The sequence below is a fragment of the Micromys minutus genome, assembly GCF_963924665.1.
Source record: "Micromys minutus genome assembly, chromosome: 21".
NCBI classification, from domain to species: Eukaryota; Metazoa; Chordata; class Mammalia; order Rodentia; family Muridae; genus Micromys; species Micromys minutus.
The window spans coordinates 36,353,336-36,373,084 of record NC_137956.1 but is presented as its reverse complement, the minus strand read 5'-3'; the positions used below and the strand labels follow the sequence as shown (position 1 = coordinate 36,373,084).

The window sequence follows — 19,749 nt, the reverse complement described above, 5'->3', positions numbered from 1 at the left end:
ACCTACTATTATTTTGCTAAATGGGCATATATGAAGCTCCCTTCTGAATACTTAATGCATGTAGGTGAGTTCAGCTCTCACTTCAAAGAGAAGCTGTTTTTGGTTTTTTGGTAGTAGAAAGTGTTTAATAGAGAGACTCAGTCAGTGATTGGACTGCTTAGCCCTAAATGAGACATTTATGGTATACTGCCACTAAGGTTTAGGTACTGTTGTAGAAGGGAGGGCAGAAAGTTTGTGAGAGTCTGAAATAGCATCTTCAGAAGGTGGCAGGGTCCTTGTAGTCATTAATTCAGAGCAGCAGTAGTTGCTTGAATGAGACCTGTACAAGATTCAGCCAATTATCATTCTGGTATGGATAGGGCAAGGAGCTCACAAAGCTTCACCCCTACCTGAAGAGCTATTGGCAGTCTTGATGATTGCTGGGTAGAGTCAGTTTTCATCAAGGCTGTGGCCCCGTGTAGGTTGTCCATGCTCTAGTAGGTGGCCCTACACCCACGTGCATAGGAACAACAATAACTGGGCTCAGTGGGTTATAAGAGAAATGACGACTTGAATTGAGGGGGAAATGTGTGATACAAAATGTCTCCATTGTATGTATGTGTGAAAATCTAAAAACAAAAGAAAAGTAACAGAATGAAATGGTAATTGTTTAAGGAAAATGTTATATGCTTTAAACATTGTGTAGTATATGATAGTGTCAAAAATTCCTTGGAACTATTTAAAAGCACCTTTAAATTGAAACAAAATATTTTTAAAATTACATAGCTTAAGAGTTATAATTTTTTTCCACAAAGTTAACTATCCCAGTACTATTAATTTTATAATCCATTGTTTAATGTTGTGAAATGACATCTTTATCATACATAAAGTGTGTGTGTGTGTGTGTGTGTGTGTGTGTGCACATTATAATTTTTATGTAGAGTTTTTCCTAGTTCTCCCACTGTTTCTATTATTGTTCTTAGTGTTCTCAAGTCAGTAATGCATTTTTATAGCAGTCACTCCCTTGCGTGGTTTCAGTGAAACAATCCCTAAAATACCTGTTTTCTTGGTAATCACTTGTCACCTTGGGAGGTGGGGAGATAATGAATGCTTTTGCTTTTAGCTGATGTGCTTTTATTCAGTTTATTCTCATTTGGTTGTTGCTATTTATAGGTGGTTTTTAGTGAATCTGACAAGTTGAAGAGGATTTTCGTAGTATCTGTCTCTTTGAAGTAGCCTTAAATATACTTTGATATGAAGCACACAGTTTATGTGTGATATCTGCATGTTGGTTTATATAACGCTTAGTTGCAGTTTAAGTTTACAAAGTTGATAATAAATATAAGACATATGTTCTATAGCTCTGCCTCCAGTTTCATCCTAGGAAGATGCTGTCGGTGCTGTGAGCTATTCATTCTGTTTGGAGAGATGAATGGAGCAGCAGAACCATTCAGGACAGCTTGTAGTGACTTCACGTCTCTCTCTTACTGATTTCTGTAAAGCCTTCATTGTGACCTGGCACACTTCCTTCTATGTCAAGAGACTTTATGTACCTCTGAGCTTGTTAATCTGACTTTTATATGTGATTATATGGAAAAGGGAAAAATGAGTATTTGAATTTGTTCTAGGCATCATCATGTTGGTTGGCTGGTTACTAGGAAAAGACATTCTGGAAATGTTCACTATTAGTGTAAGGTAAGTGCTAATATTGTAGATTCACGCTCATTTCATTATAGAGATTGGTTTTATATGGAGCTCATAAGAGTATACTGTTTCTACTTAAATAGTTCAAAAGCCATATCCTGTTTCTGTGTATACACGGAGTGTGCATATAGTTATAATATTTGCCTCACAAAAGACATATATTGACGTAACATCATGGGACAATGGAAACAATTATTTGTCCTTAGAGAAAAAGCGGACTAGATGACTGGACTGTTAACTCACTGTTGCAACTCATATGTAAGAGGGCAAGCTTTGTATGTTCAAAATTTTGTAGTATGAAATAGAAAACCACACTGTATTAATTTAATAATCAGTCACCAAAGAAGAAGAAAATCGCTGAATATCAACATTTTTTTTTATCATCCATGAAAGAGGGAGAGGTTGTTGTAGAAAAGCATCAGAGAACAAAGAATTTCTAGAAAGAAATGATCCTGATTTCTGAAATTAAAAATTGAATATGAAGTTTGAGAAAACAAAAAAACCAAAAGAAAAAAAACCTCAGAGAGACAATGAAGTAAAAGTAACAAGAATAATTTTAGGAAACATCATTTCCAAAATAGAAATAAAAGAAAACCATGGAGGAAACAGTGTGAAGGTCTGTGGAGACTGAGTAAACCCATCCTCCTCCAAGCCAGATGGGGAAATCTGCAGAGCACAGCCTCCCATATCATTGTGAGGCCAAGGATCATAAGCCACCTACACAGAAGTGCCGTTAGGTTGTTTTTAGACTTCTCGTTATCTGTTAGTTCCCACTGCAAGTTGTAATGCTGTTAGTCAGCACCTGACAGACCACATCTGATGTCTATGCCCTGAAGACAGCAGGGCCAGTTGACTGTGTTCCTGCAGCAGAGCCACATAGACGGGAAAGTTCCAAGGTTGGGGATCTCCCTGGGTTCCAGTTAGCCTCACTTACCACTGAGTGCTTATAAGATGCAGGTGTGTTCAAGAGTCTGTTCTCAGGTGATACGTAAATATGGCGTCTTGTAAGAGAATTGCAGTTTTCCTAGTTCAGAGAAAGATTATTAGCAGATCCCCTTATTATAAATGGAGTGAACAAGCAACAAATTGGACAGTACTTTGTCTTAGGTTACTAGGGAAACAGAATTAGTCAGGTGAGGAAAAGGGGACATTTTATTCACTTTTCATCTCTAACAATGTTAGGTCACATTGTAAGATGGTGGAACATTGTTTATCAACAACAGAGGAAAATGATTATATAGATTTCAGTCAGTTAAAAATAGCAGATGCTCAGGATATTTGTGAAGGGAAGAAGAGGGGAACGATGTGTGGGTATGTGAGGAAGGATAGAACTCACCTCGGCAACTCAAGCAAAGGAAATTGAGTAGATATTAAGACAAAACCAAACATCAGTGTTTATTACTAAAGGACAAATTGAGTAGATTGTAAGAAATTTATAAGAAGAAAAGAGGCGCCTTTTCTTGCCTAGTAAGACTAGGAGACATAGTAAAGGAGCTAGAGTATGAGCCGAGCACTAAATGTGACCTGTGAAATAAAAATGGGGAATGTGTTTGAGGTACTGTTGGCATATGATAAGGCCAACTCCAGTTCTCCACTATCCCCACTCCTTTTCAAAGCTCATTCTGTTTTATAAGCATTCACAGTATTTTATTATTTTCTCTAGAATATGTCAACATTCAAAAAAATTAATAGAATAAAAATATATGATGGTATATTGATTTATGAATTCATTTGTTATTATTGATTCATGAAGGAATCTCTAGTGATCTAATTTTTCTCATTTTGAATTTTTTTTTACTATTTTAAGAATTAATTTAACAATTATTTCTGTATGTACTAAAAATTACTGATGAGAATGGTTGAACTGCCTGGAAGTGGCAGTTAATGGAGTAACAAACCATCTGTATCTTACTGTTGGGTTTGACCCAAATATCCCATTACCATATGAGAAAGTATAAAAGAAATCTTAGAGGCGATCTTTGTACGATGTTTTGTTTTTACACTTAATTTTTGAGTCATTCATTGAGCAAAGGTGAGAATTCTTGAGTTTTGCACTGTAATGGCAAAGAGGAAATTTGACAGATGACTAAAAACAATTACCAGACAAAAGAGAACACAGAGAACTAGATAGACATTCTTTGGGTTTCACATGGGTGAAGTTAGCCATGTAATTGAAGCATCAGGGCTATAAACTGTGTTGACGAGTGAGCGGTGTGCTTCTAAGGACAGAAGGAGAAAGGCCCTTTGTCCAGACATCTTTGCAGCAAGGGCTTTATCACATCATGTCTCCAGTATGAGTGCCACTGCTCCTTTTTACTGAAACAGTGTCCGATGGTGCTCTTTCGTTTTCAGTGATGTTCATTTTCCTTCACTTAAACTGTTTATATGTAAGTGGAGAAATGTCTGAGTATAAAGGTGACACAAATGTTATGCAGAGCTGGGAAAATTACCACTTAGTTGATGTTTCAAAATTCTAAGAATAGAAATATTTTACAATAATGTAAAATATGACTGTCCCTTTCCACTAAGTTCTCTGAAGTCTTGCTTGCTGACAAAACAACTGCAGAAGTAGTTGCTTGGGTATGGGTGTCTTATGCCTGCTACCCAGCTGAGGCAGGAGGATCGAATTGTAACTAGCCTTAGGTAATGAGATTCTAACACACAGAGTAAAAATCAACCCTAAACCCCAAGCAAACAAACAAAACCCTAAGACTATCAAAGAAGAACCGGGACTGTAAGACTCTGTTAGGGATGTTTTTGAAATCTTTTTATGTTTCATTAATTGCAGCTCTGCTGTGCCAGAGCATGTTACCCACCGCAGGGATATAGACTCATACAGAATAGTTTTGAGTACATTAAAAAATTCTCATAAAGTTGTTCATAGTCTATTCTTCTGTATGTTATTTGTCAAATGACTGAGACTGGGCGATGGTAAAGGCTTGTTAGATGTGGATTATAAGTCACAATGTACATTTTTTCTTGTACATTAAGGGCTAGTGGCAGTATGAGAGCAAAGGATTTCGTTCACATTGCTCAGATGAGACAGAAGGTAGTGCATGTGTTTAGCCCTTCAGGATGCTCAGTCTGCCACATAATTTTACATGTTGCTTGTTTTCAGCCTTTATAATCTGTCTCTAAACAAAGAATAAAAAAAGCAAATTATGGTTCCAGAAGTAGAGCAGAATATTAATCTTAGAAAGTAGGGATCAGAATTATTGTTAGTAAACTTGCATTTTAATACTGTGTATTTATTGCTTACAGTTTGGCTGTAGCTGCAATTCCTGAAGGTCTACCTATTGTGGTCACAGTGACACTAGCCCTTGGTGTTATGAGAATGGTGAAGAAAAGGGCTATTGTAAAAAAACTGCCTATTGTTGAAACACTGGGTAAGTTTTGTGAAGCCTAGAGGCAGAGAGCCACAGAGACAGAGCCATCCACTGAGACAGAGACACAGAGGCAGAGAGCCATTTACTGTTTCTCTGTTACTGACATAGTGATGTTGGGCCCAAGCAATCAAAATAGGCAATTAAACATTCATTTCTCAGGAGGAATCTTTATACATCAATGGAGTATGTTAATACTTAGATCATGTTTTAGTTTGCATACTATGAATGAAGTCTTGTAGCAAAATTATTAACAAATTTTGACAGTTGTTAATTATGGAGCTCAAAATGTCTTGCGTAGGTTGACTTTGTTTATATTAAGAACAATAGTATGTCATAGTAGTATTGATAGAACAATTTTATTAAAATATCATAAAACTTCTTTTAAAAGCAATTTAGCTACTCAGAAATGCTTTAAATTCAATTTCTTGTTTGTAATACCTTGAAAAACTCTGACTGAAGAAATTTTGTGAGTTTACATGTCAGGATCTTCCAAACTTCCTAGAAAATGTATTCTGAAAGTTACTGGCCATATCCAAGGTGAAGTAGCTTTGTAGAACTAAGCAAAAGTAAACACCTACATTTTGTTTCTGACTTCATGTTGCTTTACTTTATGAAGAAGCAAACATAATGTAAGAATAATTGCAATGATTTTAAAGTTCAGAGAGCTGGAACACTGTTTCCAGGTGTTTATTATTTAAGTTAACCTGTTTTCCTCTGAGTCTTGTGGTGACATCCAGGGATTTATTTTTAGGCTGCTGTAACGTGATTTGTTCAGATAAAACTGGAACCCTGACGAAGAATGAGATGACTGTCACTCACATCATCACTTCAGATGGCCTGCATGCTGAGGTGTGGAACTTTCACCCTTCTAAGATTGTCCTCCCTCATTGAGAAACTGAGTGTTTAATGCTAACAAGTCCATTGTTCCACCTTCCAAATCTCTTCCTTCCATGGGATTTTAGTACTGATTTCACATTGTATGTATAATTTAGAAGAAGCTTAGATCCCTTGGTAGCTCTTTAAACCAGCCCTTCATCTGCTCATTGCCAAGTCCTGCAGGTTTTGACCTACTAAATTACCTGCTCGGATGTCTTTATAGCCAGGTCTCTACTCCGTGTCACCTGGTCTGCTGATCTGTCCTTTTTTTGACTAGTCTTTCTGTGTTTATTTTGTTTCCTGTGGGAACATGGACAGGGAAGTGGGAGGAAAGTGGAGATGGAGCCCACAAAGATACCTGGGATTCAGACTCCAGAGACCAGCATCAGAGTGCAGAACTGACTATTGTTTATTGTGCAAGCTTATATTTAGCTTTTTATTCATTCAGGGTATGTTTTTAAGGGCAAATTGGAGTGCAACAAGTGTTGTTGAGCAGAATCTGACTTATCTGTCCAGGAGCCTGTAGAGAGGGAGATTTCTGTGAAGATAAGGGGATGCAGCCACAACCCTGGCCTTGGGTTTTTTGTGCTGTCTCAGTGGTATGCTGGGAGCCACTTCAGATCCGCTGTGTGCAGCAGATCAGGACTCTTCAAGGAGTCGCAGGTGCCTGTAGTACCTCCCTCTCTGTCCCCTTTCTTCCTCCACCAGGTCTGTCTCCACACCCCACAGGCCCCCACACACTCTGTACTTTGAGAACCTTTTATAGAAATGGACGAGCAGTCACCTGGAAGTTAATTCAGTGGTTGTCTGTTATACTGAGACTCTGAACTGTGGCTCTTACGGCTTTGTGCAGTCTCTTACCTCCTTTTCCTGCCTTAGCTACCCCTGCGGGCCCCCCCATTTATGGTCCATGAAACATAGCTCTCTCTGTGACTGAATTTTCCCTGTGACCTGTGTTGCTGGCCTACTGTGTAAAAATAGCTGAATGCCTCCCTACCTCTTCAGGAAAGCCTTACTGAGAACTGTCCCTATGATGCATGTTGTTTTTTGTTTGTTTTCTCTTTCAGTCTTTTCCCAGCTAAACAAGTCTTCCCTCTTATATATTAGATGATGAGTTGTTAAGAGCAGGAGCTGTGTTGACTGTCCCAGGGCTATGTCATATAAACACCTGCGAAGTGACTATTGTCAGTCTCTCTGTGTTGTACTCTTTTCAGAAGGGGAAGGAAGGCTAGTTCTAGGTCCTCTCAATCTTTGCAGACTCTCTGATTAGAATATTTGCAGATGCTCTGATTAGAATATTTGTTATGAAGAGCACTGAATTTAAGAATTTGTAGCTAATTCAGCAAAGAAAATAAACATTAAAGAAACTGACAGTTTATATTAGGGTTTGTTTATGTCAGTTTTACAAAGTCCTTAAAATGAGATTATTGAATCTAGGTTATTAGGTTTGATCAAAGATACCTAATGCTACTATGTGATCTGATTTCAGAAGGGTCGTTGGAGTTACATATGCTTGTATGTATGGTGGACAGGACATAAGTTTCCCTTTAGAGTCCTTTCATTTTATGTTAAACATTAATGACTTCTCAGGTTTTTTTTTTTTTTCTTCTAAACTTTATTATTTTAATTGTGGTTGTTTAGCTACATTCTAGCCACTCGGGAGTTTTGGCTTGTTTCATTTATGTTTTTTTTTTTTTTTAAGGATGGGCATGTACTGTGCTGTTAAAGCACTCTGTCAGTTCCTGGGTGAGCCTTTCATTGACCTTAAGACTGTTTGCCTGGAAACCGGGTTTTAGCTGTTTCATGTACTTGGGTTTTCGTGAGAGACTAGACATGGTAGAGTGGGTTTCAGGTTTTTTTTTAAGCTGTAGTACACTGTGATATGAACTTAAGCTCACTTATGTAGAGAGATTTTTTCATGGTTTTCTTGTCTTTTTATCATGTATTTTTGAACAGACAAAAGTACCATTTTAGGTTAATAAGTATCCTAAATAAACTTTCTGGTGTTCTAATAAAGATGATCAGTGTTAGCTGTGTTTTGTTGTTAAGCATTTGTATTACCAACAGCCTGACTGGAAAGGGCATGGCTATAGCTTAGGGTGCTGTTTGACTGCCATCAGGTCTCGTTACTGTACTGTTTGTGACTGATCCCACTTCATGTTCCTCAGGTTACTGGAGTTGGCTATAATCAGTTTGGTGAAGTGATTGTTGATGGTGATGTTGTTCATGGATTCTATAACCCAGCTGTTAGCAGAATTGTTGAGGTAAATTTATTTTGTCCAAAAAGTGAACTTGTTTCTTAATGACTTAAGCTAGAGTGATGAGTTTTTATGGTTCATCTGCATTTCTTGTAGGCGGGCTGTGTGTGCAATGATGCTGTAATTAGGAACAACACACTGATGGGAAAGCCAACTGAAGGAGCCTTAATTGCTCTTGCGATGAAGGTATGTGTTTAGTGTCTGTGGCATGTGGGATATTATTCTGCCAGGGAATCCAAGGCCTCACATTCATCACTACTGTGTTGTTAGGTATTCAGTAAGACTCATTTTCCTATTATTCTTAACTGGCATTGGGAATCAGTTAAATATACAGAATAGAGCAGTTCAGTATAATTTACTCTTTAAGGTATGCTGCTGTTAAAACTTGTAAATAAGTAAAAGATATTATTCTGAAATACTTCTGTATCTTTACATTAGTAAAAGATAAAATTCTCTAGTAACTTCATGTACAAATCTTAATGCACTTATAGGAAAAAGCTTTTTTCCCCTTCCAATCCATTTCTTCCTTTTTTTCATTTCTCAAAGTCAATGTTATTAAATCTCTGTTTGGGAGAGAGGAAGTACTCTTCCTGTAATCTGTTGAGATTGAGCCCACATCCTACATTTACATTTATTTCAGTGAGAAACCTGCTATTTATGTAACAGAAACAACCTATCCAACTTTTAAAAATAGTTTGATAAAGTACTGAAATCTGAATGAGGCAAGATTCTTCTGTGTCTTAGGGTTTTACTGCTGTGAACAGACACCATGACCAAGGCAACCCTAATAAGGACAACATTTAATTAGGGCTGGCTTACAGGTTCAGAGGAATTAAGCGGGCTGGAGAGTGATTTTTCCAAGTGACTGATCTAAACCTTTCCTCAGCAGCTCAGTTGGTTTGCACTCCTTCTAGGCAACTGCCTTGTCTCAGTTGCCTTTGTAGCTTGACTTGTCTGAGAGTGGCTCTGAGCAGTCTTTATTGTTTAGTCTGAGAGGAGAGGCTTAGTGAATCTGCTCAGTTTCAGGGACCTGCTATTTTGATTTGTTTACTTTCCCTGAAGGATAGGATATTTCAGTCTGGTACAAAGTGTTACATAATAGTGGACTAAAGGCTTAGGATGAAGATGATAGCAGTAGACAAAAAAGACCCCAGTTGTTTATCTTCAGTATTGGTCAGGCACTTTTATTTATTTGTATGTTGTTCTCTTCCAGGATTTGAACTGGTAGAGAGATTAATATAGCTGGTATGAAAGCTTGAATATATAGTCTAGTGTTCTATCGGTATAGCCAAGCTTTCATGTTCAAATTTAATGCTGCTCTTTGGGGGAAATGCTGTCTTTATAGATAGAACATTGTTGTTCTTTCACTAATACTAGGAAAGGATCCAGTTATTTTAGCGTGTTCTAAGTTGTGATTTCCTTGTTAAGGGGAAAAATAAGCACATGTTGGTTAGAATTCATTTTATTTCTGTTTTGGTCTTACAGATGGGTCTTGATGGATTGCAACAGGACTATATTAGAAAAGCTGAATACCCTTTTAATTCTGAGCAAAAGTGGATGGCTGTTAAGTGTGTACATCGAACACAGCAGGTACTCTTCAAAAATACTTATACATAGTTATAGCATTGGGGAGGCTGAAGCAGGGTTGCTACAAATTTGAAGTCAGTTATACAGTGCATTCCAGGCTAGTCTGGGCTATAAGGTTGAGGCGGTATCTTACACCTGCCTCAAAATTATAAAAGAATACATCCAATATATCTAATGTCAGTTTAGGTGACATTTTTATTTTTAATCTACTGTTGCTTTACAAAACAAAACCCCAGACATTTGATCATACCAGTGAAGATTTAGGAGCCAGATGCTGGGGTGAAACCTGCTCGCTCAGAGAGACAGAGAAAGCACCCAGCCGACCTTCTTATTTTACTGGTGTCCCAGAAGGAAAAGCTCTTTCTCCTTTGCCACACTGTCTTAAATACTCTCCAACTCAAAGACCCCCCCCCCCCCCTTTTATATACTGTGTTCACTCCCTGTGGCTGGTTACTTGTTCTGCCTCTTGACCTGGGGTTGACTTTATTTATCTCTCGGATGAAAGATGTGTGCTAGGGTTAAGCCAAACCACATGGGATTTTCTAGTAAATAACACAATCTTGGGGTTACAGTGTATCAAATATCCTATGGCAATCTTACCATTAGATTAATAAATTACTATAATAGAACCTGCTGCCTTAAATTAGTGGTTCTCAACCAGTGGATTGCGGCCCCTTGGGGGCTCACATATTAGATATCATGTGTGGCAGATATTTACATTATAATTTATAACAGCAAAATTACAGTTATGAAGTATCCATGAAAATTATTTTATGGTTGGTTCACTACAACATGAGCGACACAGCGTCAGAAAGATTGAAAACCGCTGGTTTGGATCATGACGATGACAGTGACTTAAGTCTTTATTATGACTCTCTTTATTGAATTTGTATGCTGAAGTATTTAGTCTTGCTTGTGACCTGGCAGCTTTAGTGGGTTAGAGCATGGTCTTAGGTATGGAGAACTTTTGACATTAGGTTCTCTTGGTACGATTTTTTTCTCACTGAGAGTTGTATAGATTGCTGTTGATTTTATGTTTTTGAGCTGTTCTTCACTGAAGGAATGTCTTATCCTTAAAATAAAGAAGACCACATTAACTGTGTGATTCTTCTCTGAATTTTCCAACCTGAAGACTTCCTGCAAGATGAAAGCAACCAGTGGAATTAACAGATGAACTTACGTACACAAATGAGACTCTGGCTATAGAGGGGAGGCCAGCCTGACAGATGAGGCAGACTTGCTAACTTAAAAACAACTGGGATGGCTCAATTAGCTTTTTTCTTTCTCTTTTTTTCCTTAGAGGAGTTTTGAACATGCCGGTTTAAATACTTAATTTAATCTCTGTAATAAAAGTTAAAACCCATAAGTACTTTTAAAGGCAAGTGGTAGGACCGGCAAACATAGGAGGGAAGGTTGAGAGTCTAAGTGAGCGGTTAGCAGTGAGCCTCCTCCCAATGCCTCTCTTAGTTAACACACAGTATTCCCTTATCCCTGTGCAGTGTAGGAGTCTGACCAGAGGATGGCATAGGAGTGCTGGCAGACCCAGCTCTGGAAGCTCACTGCTCTCCTGAATGTGTGCCTGGCCCTGCCTCAGGACATTGGGGAGTTGAGGAACAGCTCCCTGGTCTTTTCAATAGCAAGGACTAAAGCTTTCCTACTCTTGGACTTTCCTTGCTTCCTTGCAGCACATCTACCAGCTATCCACTGTTACCAGTGCCCAGGGAGCTGCTGGTTCTTTAGTTGTGGGCCTAAATGGATAGTCAGAGTTACTGGTGACTGGTGGAAGTATTCAGTATAAGGTACAGACTGAGCCAGCAGACATAGGCTCTGAGAAACAAAGGTAGTGCCTAATGGTTAAGGAGATTCCTGAAGATCATGAGAAGTACCGGTAAAAGTCTTACTTAAGTAGATCACTACTTGATACCTAAGGACTGCCAGAAATAGAGTAGAAAGCTCGAAATGGCCAATAGAGGACACAAGATCAGACATGAAGGGTTCCAGATAGAGGACACACGTAACTGTAGGAATAGCATCGTAGGACAGGAAGTACGACTGTGCCAACATACTGCTCACGCCTTTAATATCAACACCCAAGTAGAGAAGCATTTGGACCTCTGTGTGTTTGAGCCCAGCTTGGTCTGTGTGTATCAAGTTCCAGAACAGCCAAGGACTAAAAAGTGATACTTGTCTCAAAAACAAAACAAAAAAATCCCAGCAAAACAAAAAGAAGAAAGAAATAAAATTTTGTTAAATAATGCTAAAAATATGTGTAGAACAGGAAGATTTTAGGTTTTACAGTGAAATGGCCTCCCCAGCTCCTAGAAACTATGTGAAATGGCGGACAGTGTAAAGGGGTAGATAGACAAGAACACTCGGTCATGAGTGCCATGCGTGGAGAAGAGCATTTGTAAAGCCTCCAGAGATGTTTGAAGTAGGGCAGTACCATGGAAAGAGGTGAGGCCAGGAGGGTGGTCCGCGAGAAGGCTTAGGGCTAATTGTGGCTCTTCCGTGCTTTGTGCTGCAACAGTGGGTACTTAGGAGACAGGCAGTAAAGCCTCTGCAGGAGAACTTAGTGTGGGAGTGTGGACGTGGATACCATTGCTAAGACAAGGCAAGAAAAATGTTGTTTGGGGGTAGGCGAGTTAAGGGGGTTCCTGATTCATTAGTGCAAAAGGCCACAACACCTCAACTTAGAAAGAAGGAAGACTGAAGGGAGCAGGTTTCCAGTAAAAGGAGAGAAAGAAGTTCTGCTTGCCTGCTCTTTCTCCTTTGAATATTGCCACATGAGAATTCTTTCATTTCACATTGGAGAGTTTGGGATGAATGAATGAGAGCTATAAATGGAGCTAAGTAAAAATTAAAAAAAAAAAAAAAGACATAACTTTACAGATGAGGACACGTCATAGAAAGAGAAGGAAAGACTTGATGTGTCAGTGAGGAGAGGCCGTAGGGACATCCACACCTCCCACAAGCCCGTGCCCAGACAGCTGTTTGCTGTAGTTGCTGATAATCCTGCTGGCTCGGGGGTACTGAGAGTGGGCATGCACTGTCACAGATGGGTAGAAGACGTAAACTGGAGTGGCACCCAGACTTCCATCTAGAAATGACAAAAGTGCTTGCTTTAGTTACAAACTGAAACAAATCACACCTGACTTTGGACGTAAGGGATGCATCAAGGAAATCCATCCGTGTATGCAGTGAGAGCCTGGGTGTTAGAGAGCCATTGTACTCACTACTGTGCTTGGCTTGGTAGGGAGGCATCAGAGTGTAAGTTCCGACTGTTATAGAGATTGGAGAGTGAACATAGATGCTCCTGCTGCTCAGATTGACATCACAGTGTAAAATGGGCAAATTGCTGACTGAGCGAGTTACATTATAAATGTATCAAAACCTCAGCAGTACAAAGGGGTAGGGCCTAGAATGAGGATGGGTAGGGACTGTAGGTTTTCATTAGAAGCTACTAGGGATTGTTTTGTATTTGTTTCTCCATCCTGGGACGTCAGTTTAGAATGTGGTCTGTGGTAGGTTGAATATTATTACTTCTGCTAGGATAAGCAGAAGAGATCTGCTATTTGTATTGATCACGAGGTGTTTGTGAGAGTCAAAGAGGTAAGTAGGCCCAGATACAAGTCCACAGTCATTAGTAAGAAGCCTGCACTATTACCCCCGGACTGATGATACTTGATCTCCTTCATTTTCCTACTGCCTGGTGAAGAACCATGTTCCAGTTACACTGCCTGATTTGAGGTTTAGTAAAGTATTGCCTGTAGTGTATGCTTCAGTAAGATGGCTGGGTTTTGTAGAACATACTGCAAACTCCCATCTCCTAAGTTTAAGTGCCACTCAAAGCATTGGGCTTGAATAACTTTGCTAATGATTATGAGAGATTGGATATCTCTTTTTGAATTCATGTAGGACACACACACACACACACACACACACACACACACACAATTTGAATGTAAGCTTGGTATGTTTTTCTTTTTAGGACAGACCAGAGATTTGTTTTATGAAGGGTGCTTATGAGCAGGTGATTAAGTATTGTACTACGTACAACAGCAAAGGGCAGACTTTGCCCCTTACCCAGCAGCAGAGAGATTTGTACCAACAGGAGAAGGCACGGATGGGCTCAGCGGGACTCAGAGGTAAGGAAGGCCGGTTCAGCACAGCTCCTGATCTGGGAAGCCTTTTAATTGTAGCTGAATCCTACCTCACTTCTGACTTGTCCAACTCTACCCCAGACATCAGAATCATTGCAATTTCTGAGGTGGTGTGTTTTATAATAGTTGGGGAACTGGTCCTCAAATAATATAAAGTCAAGAAAACGGCAAAGTCCGAGCTCTTGTGTCTCTATAGATGTGCAGTGTTCTCTGTGTAGGACTGAGATTTTAAAGAACTTCATCTCTATACATTTCTGTTAGGTATATTTTGTGTATATGTATGGGGGAGGGCGGACATGGTAGATAAAACATGAAAATCAATTTTCTACTTCTATTGTGTGAGTTCCAGGAATGAAATTTCTGTTGTCAGGGTCTGTATCAAGTACCTTTATGTGTTGGGCCATTTTGCTGAGGAACTGTTGAGGCTTTTGTATGTGGGTTATGCTGTAGCATTGTGAAGTGGACTAGAATTATTAGAGGAAAACACTGTTTCATAGAATTTAGAAAAATACTGTGATCCTTGTCTCATGTCTTTTTTATCTTCCCCCTCCTTGTTATTACTTAGTGGGGAATTACATATTAATATGTATACAATAAAATATCAATTGATATGTGATTATGCTTTATCTTACAAAGTTTGTTTTTTTAAGAATGCTTGTGGTCATAAAATTTGAAACTACAACACATTTTAGTTTAAGTTTTTTTTTGTTTTGTGATTATGACCAGCTATCTGACACAAGGAACTTGAGGAAGAATTTATTTTGATGCATTCTTGAATGTACTTACTAACCTTCCTGAAGGTAGTAACCATTATGGTGGGGAAGGCATGGTGGCAGGAGTGACTTACAGTAGCAACAGGGGAGAGGTTCCTACCTTATAGCTCAGGGCAGTAGACAGGCTAGGATGGTGAGCTCTAAAGCTTAAGTTCTCTCCTAAAGTGACCTTTCCTCCAGGAAGTCCCATATCCTGAAGGTTCTACAACCTCTCAAAACATTACCAACTGGGGACCATGTATTCAAATACGTGAGGGTATAGAAAATACCATATTCAAACCATAGTAACTGTATTGTATCAGAGGACGTCCTTGTAAACATTGTTATCTATTCTTGGTCTAAAGACTATCTTCAAAAGGTCTTTAGTGTTAAAGAGTTTCTAAATACAGAATAACAATCCCTGGGCTAGTACCACCCCTCCATTGGAGGATACAGAAATGATCTCCCTTACTCAGGATATGCCGGCATGCAAATTGATACTCTTAATTTCCTTTTATTGCCGTCTGCCTCTACCCTAGCACAAACGATTGCCAGGTAGCTCTTTTCCTTCAGAGTGAGTGCCTTTGTGTGGTATATCCAAAACAGTAGTGGTTTGCCTTCAGTTTTGGTCTTTCAATCCTCCATATATGAATTCTGCTTGAATAAGTACTACTTTGGTCCCTTTTGGGACTTTTTAGGCTCCCTTTGAGACACTGAAACTTAGTGTGCTTTTGTAGGTGCTTGTTAGTGTTTGGTCTCATAAAAATCTCCCTGCTGCAAGTATATCCTTTTGGTTTATAATGGTAGTGACCAGAGCTTACAGAATTCTGAGGGTAAGCTGAGTGATATTTGAGAAATGTACATGATTTTTCTGTTTAATCTTGTTGCCCATTGATGGCAGGAAACTACAAACATAATGATAGTTTTGTTATGTGAGAAATGCTTGTTAATGTTTGGAGGCAGTGAGGACAGATTTGTTGGTATTAATGACCTTAAGACCATTTTATAGATAAATGTTTTTTTTTCTAGTGTTTAGCATGTATGAAATTGTGTGTATGTAGGCTGTGTACAGTTGGTACAGCCTGCTCTGTTTTCAAAGGGGCTTGTTTGCTTAAATTTGATTCTTAAGGTTTGACAAACCCTAAATAATGAATTACATTTTCTAACGTGGTTTAGTTTCTTTGGATGGTAGTTGTATGTGGTTGCTATGAAAAAAATGTTCTTAATTTTTTCTCATTTGTCTTCCCTGCTTAACAGTCCTTTGGTTTTTTTTCCTTTTAATTTTTAATATCTTAGAAGCAACTTTATATCTAGAACCATTAAACTACAATGTGTTGGTACATGATAAGTTTGAATTGTAAGTAGTATGCTGTGTGACTACAATGTGATTTATCATCAGCTAAGTTTAACACTTTCACAACCAGCATTTTGCAATTTCAATTTTATTATTTTCCAAGTTCTTGCCTTGGCGTCTGGTCCGGAACTGGGGCAGCTGACCTTCCTTGGCCTCGTAGGAATCATTGACCCTCCTAGAACGGGCGTGAAAGAAGCTGTCACGACACTCATCGCCTCAGGAGTCTCCATCAAGATGATCACTGGAGATTCTCAGGAGACCGCAATTGCAATCGGTATAACTGCTGTTACGTTTTCCTCTCAATATGTTTCTGGAAAACACCACCTAGTTTGTAAACATTAGCTAGAAAATACGTTAATATGCAATTGAGATTATAAAACAACAACTTATTTTTGCTCAAGCTTAAAAAAGGTTGTTGTTAAAATAAATTGTAGTTAAAAGGTAATGTTGAAAACCCACAAAATGACTTGTGTATTTATACACAGAAGGGTAGTGAATCTTATAGCTTGATAATCCACTTGCTGACAGGCGTGAGTGTGAGCTCAGGGAATGAAAGGAAAGATGAGGCTTTCCTTTTCAGTTTAAGTATATTTCGAAGCAGCCGTGAACATTACTAAGATAAGAGGAGAGCTTGTTCTGTGTGTCTTGTTACCCATCAGGGATGTGCTCGTGCCTTGGAGGTTAGTTACCTTCAGGACTATTAGGTGGGAGAAGCGGAAGTGCCAGCTTCTTGTAGTCTGTGAAGCATAAACTTCACATTTGCCAAGCTTCATTAATTCTGGTTTTATTAATTTGTGATGGGTCTGGTTGAAGGTTTCACACTTTGTTATCTTAAGAAGGGTCTCGGGTGTGGTGTTGGGAAGGTGACTTTCAGCATGCGCTTTGATCTAAATGGAACTACATGCTTGTGTGTAGCTAAATGCACCACCAGCTTTTCTGGCTTCAGTTACTTTGCTTATAATACATTCAGGTTGTCATTAGAATTGAGCTGCTGAGCAGAAATGGATTAGTCTAGTTTTAATTTTTAGGGTTTCCTGGCTTAGGGACAATTCTGTATTCTTCAAGCAAAGAAATTTGGCTAATTATATTTTTTGTCTCCTTTTACTTTAGCTAGTCGTCTGGGATTGTATTCTAAAACTTCACAGTCCGTGTCTGGAGAAGAAGTAGATACAATGGAGGTCCAGCACCTTTCACAGATAGTGCCAAAGGTAAGTCTGCATGAGCAAGCACTGAAAGCCAAATCCTAGGTACCAGGCATTGTTCTTGTCTCTGAGAAGCTGGTTACTTACAAAGAAGACATGCTCACCAAATTTGCTTCTCCATATTCTGAACTGATTTTTTTTGGAAATAAACCATATTGTTATTTATGATGCAGTCATTAGAAAAATACGGTAAAACCATTCCCTCTAGTAAAAACCTTTCCTGAGGGAAGTACCGTGTTGCTTGAGGGCTTGTATGTGTCAGTTAAAAGGCGGAGAGAGAACACTTAGTTGATACTACTGACACTTTAGCTCTGCTTTTATTTCATTTTTGCTTGAGTTGTTCATACCTTTGAAGGAACTGAGGTTGTGTTTATAGACAGGAAAACATACCATTCTAGAGTACAGCTTTGAGTTTGGACAGATTCAAGTTATCTTACAAACATTGTCACCAGTAGGATACAGACTAGTTTCTTCTTGTCCCTCAGTTCTCTCACGGCCTCTCGTATTCAGCTGCTCTCCTAGTCTAGAGCTCGGCAGCAGTGATTCATTTTTATTTCTATAGTTTCATCTTTTATCCAGTTCTGTGTGGCTTTTGAATTTGATTCTTTGACACGTAGTGCTTTGGAGATGCTACTTCACTGTGTTGCTGTGTCTAAGTCCTCTCCTCTCCCACCCCTTAAACTGCTGAGCTGGACTGTGGGGTGCACTGGATCTCTTCAGTTCAAGGACAGTTGGGTCTTCCCCGTGTCTTTCATCGTGAATGGAGTTTCTGTGTATTAGTTTCTTTGTGAAAGTCAGTTTTCACTGTGTAAATAACCTGAGTGCAGTGGAAACTTAAGGGCTCTTGGGAAAGTTCGCTTTGTTAGGTGGTGTTTTGCTAAGGCAAATGTGTGAAGGAGTGTTCCATTGGATGGGCACAGGTGAAAGACTAAGCTTCATTTCACTGAGGCTGACACAGGAGAAAAGATGTCTGCCAGAGCAAGCATGTGAAAGTGCATGAAGGGTTCTTTCATAATGCCACAAGTGTGGTCCACCTTGCTCTGTGGAGTTGACGTGCATTTGTCAGCTCCCCACGGAGAGAGCCGCACCAGGAAACTGGTGGTGTGCTGCAGTTTCTTACCACTTCTGCAGACTTGGGCTGACTGGACGCACGTGCTGAGACAAGGCCCCTGGACTGTCACACAGAGGCTGAGCTTGGCTTGCTTACATTGCTAAAAGCTTCTTGGTCTCGAGTCTTGGCTCATCTTCATTTCCCTGAGCTGCCACTGCTGACCTGTGAACTGAACCACTGATTTCCAGACGACACAGATAGGATTTGTTCCAAGAGCCCATTTCTACACAGGTCCACTTCCCCTGTAACCTTTTTTCCACTACCTCTGTTGGGTAGTGGGTTAGAAGGGAGGTTAAAGTGTTTAAGAACCAACATTAACTATAGGGTTTGAAAAAAATTAAAGAAAAATTACCCAAATAAAATATCTAGATCTGATGACTTCTTAACTACATAAGAAACTCCACATTGGATGACAGGGAATGTTCCTGTTGTTCTTTGGTGGTACCACCTGTAGAGTGGTCATTTCTCTCGCTGCCTCCTCATGACATACAGGAAGACTTTATTGTGCTTTTCATTTGCAGTCCCCTTAAAAACTTGTGACTATGAATACCTTTTTATATACTTGTTTGTTTTGTGATGCTCTTTATTTACTTAGTATGAGTATTTTTTAAAATTATTTTGTTATTCTGGGATTTTAAAATGTCTGTGGTTCTTTCCAGCTTTTCTTTTTTCCCCCTATTGTGGCTACAGAGGTATTTAATTTGAGAAAGTCTGGCTTATCAGTGTTTACTTTCCTGGACCATGCTGGTGATTTTAACTAAGGGTCAGTATAAACTAGGATTACAGAGGACTTTCTCTTAGAAGTTTATAGTTTTGGGGCTTTTTACTTTAGCCAGTGATCATTTTGAGTTTTAGTTCTCATATACATGGCAGGGGTGAGAATTTGTTTTGTTTTGCATAGTATTTTATTTCCCCAGTACCATCTGTTAAACAGCTGCTTATTTGGCATTGAAATTCTTTTTAATCTTTGATTCTAAGCTTTTGTAGCAATTATTTTTAAGAAAAAAATTTGTTTTCTATCACTTAGTAACTTCTTTATAGCCAGGTTTCCTTCCATGAAATTGTTTTACTATATGAGTATGCATCAAGAGGATTTTTAGAACCTGATTGTCATACACACAAGGCACATATGAAGTTGGCCTCAAAGGAGGTGGATAGCATATTTCCTCCATGTTGTTAATATTTGTGTGTGTGTATTTCTATGTCCTTCACCATAAGTACTTATCTGGCATTTATTTGGTTAGCTGTAGCTACCTGTGCCAGTAATAATAAATGTACTGCTTCTTTTATCTTAGTTTATACTTAAAAGCTGCCTTTTAGAGTACAGAATTTTCTTAAATTATATCCACATCTTAATTTACAGCTTTCTATATATATTAT

The 19,749-nt window shown here is 38.9% G+C and overlaps 1 protein-coding gene across 5 annotated transcripts in view; it reads left to right on the top strand.

Moving 5' to 3' along the window:
• ATP2C1 (ATPase secretory pathway Ca2+ transporting 1) overlaps positions 1 to 19,749 on the top strand; it is a gene marked incomplete at its 5' end in the record, with an annotated part of 103,159 nt that overhangs the window by 60,371 nt on the left and 23,039 nt on the right. For all 5 annotated transcript variants that reach the window (XM_080934737.1, XM_080934741.1, XM_080934739.1 and 2 more), the window contains 9 exons: positions 1,608 to 1,674; positions 4,945 to 5,069; positions 5,821 to 5,918; positions 8,114 to 8,209; positions 8,300 to 8,389; positions 9,689 to 9,793; positions 13,779 to 13,935; positions 16,160 to 16,330; positions 17,167 to 17,264. In XM_080934737.1, coding sequence (XP_080790863.1) covers positions 1,608 to 1,674; positions 4,945 to 5,069; positions 5,821 to 5,918; positions 8,114 to 8,209; positions 8,300 to 8,389; positions 9,689 to 9,793; positions 13,779 to 13,935; positions 16,160 to 16,330; positions 17,167 to 17,264 — 1,007 coding nt within the window. The remainder of the gene's footprint in view (positions 1 to 1,607; positions 1,675 to 4,944; positions 5,070 to 5,820; positions 5,919 to 8,113; positions 8,210 to 8,299; positions 8,390 to 9,688; positions 9,794 to 13,778; positions 13,936 to 16,159; positions 16,331 to 17,166; positions 17,265 to 19,749) is intronic.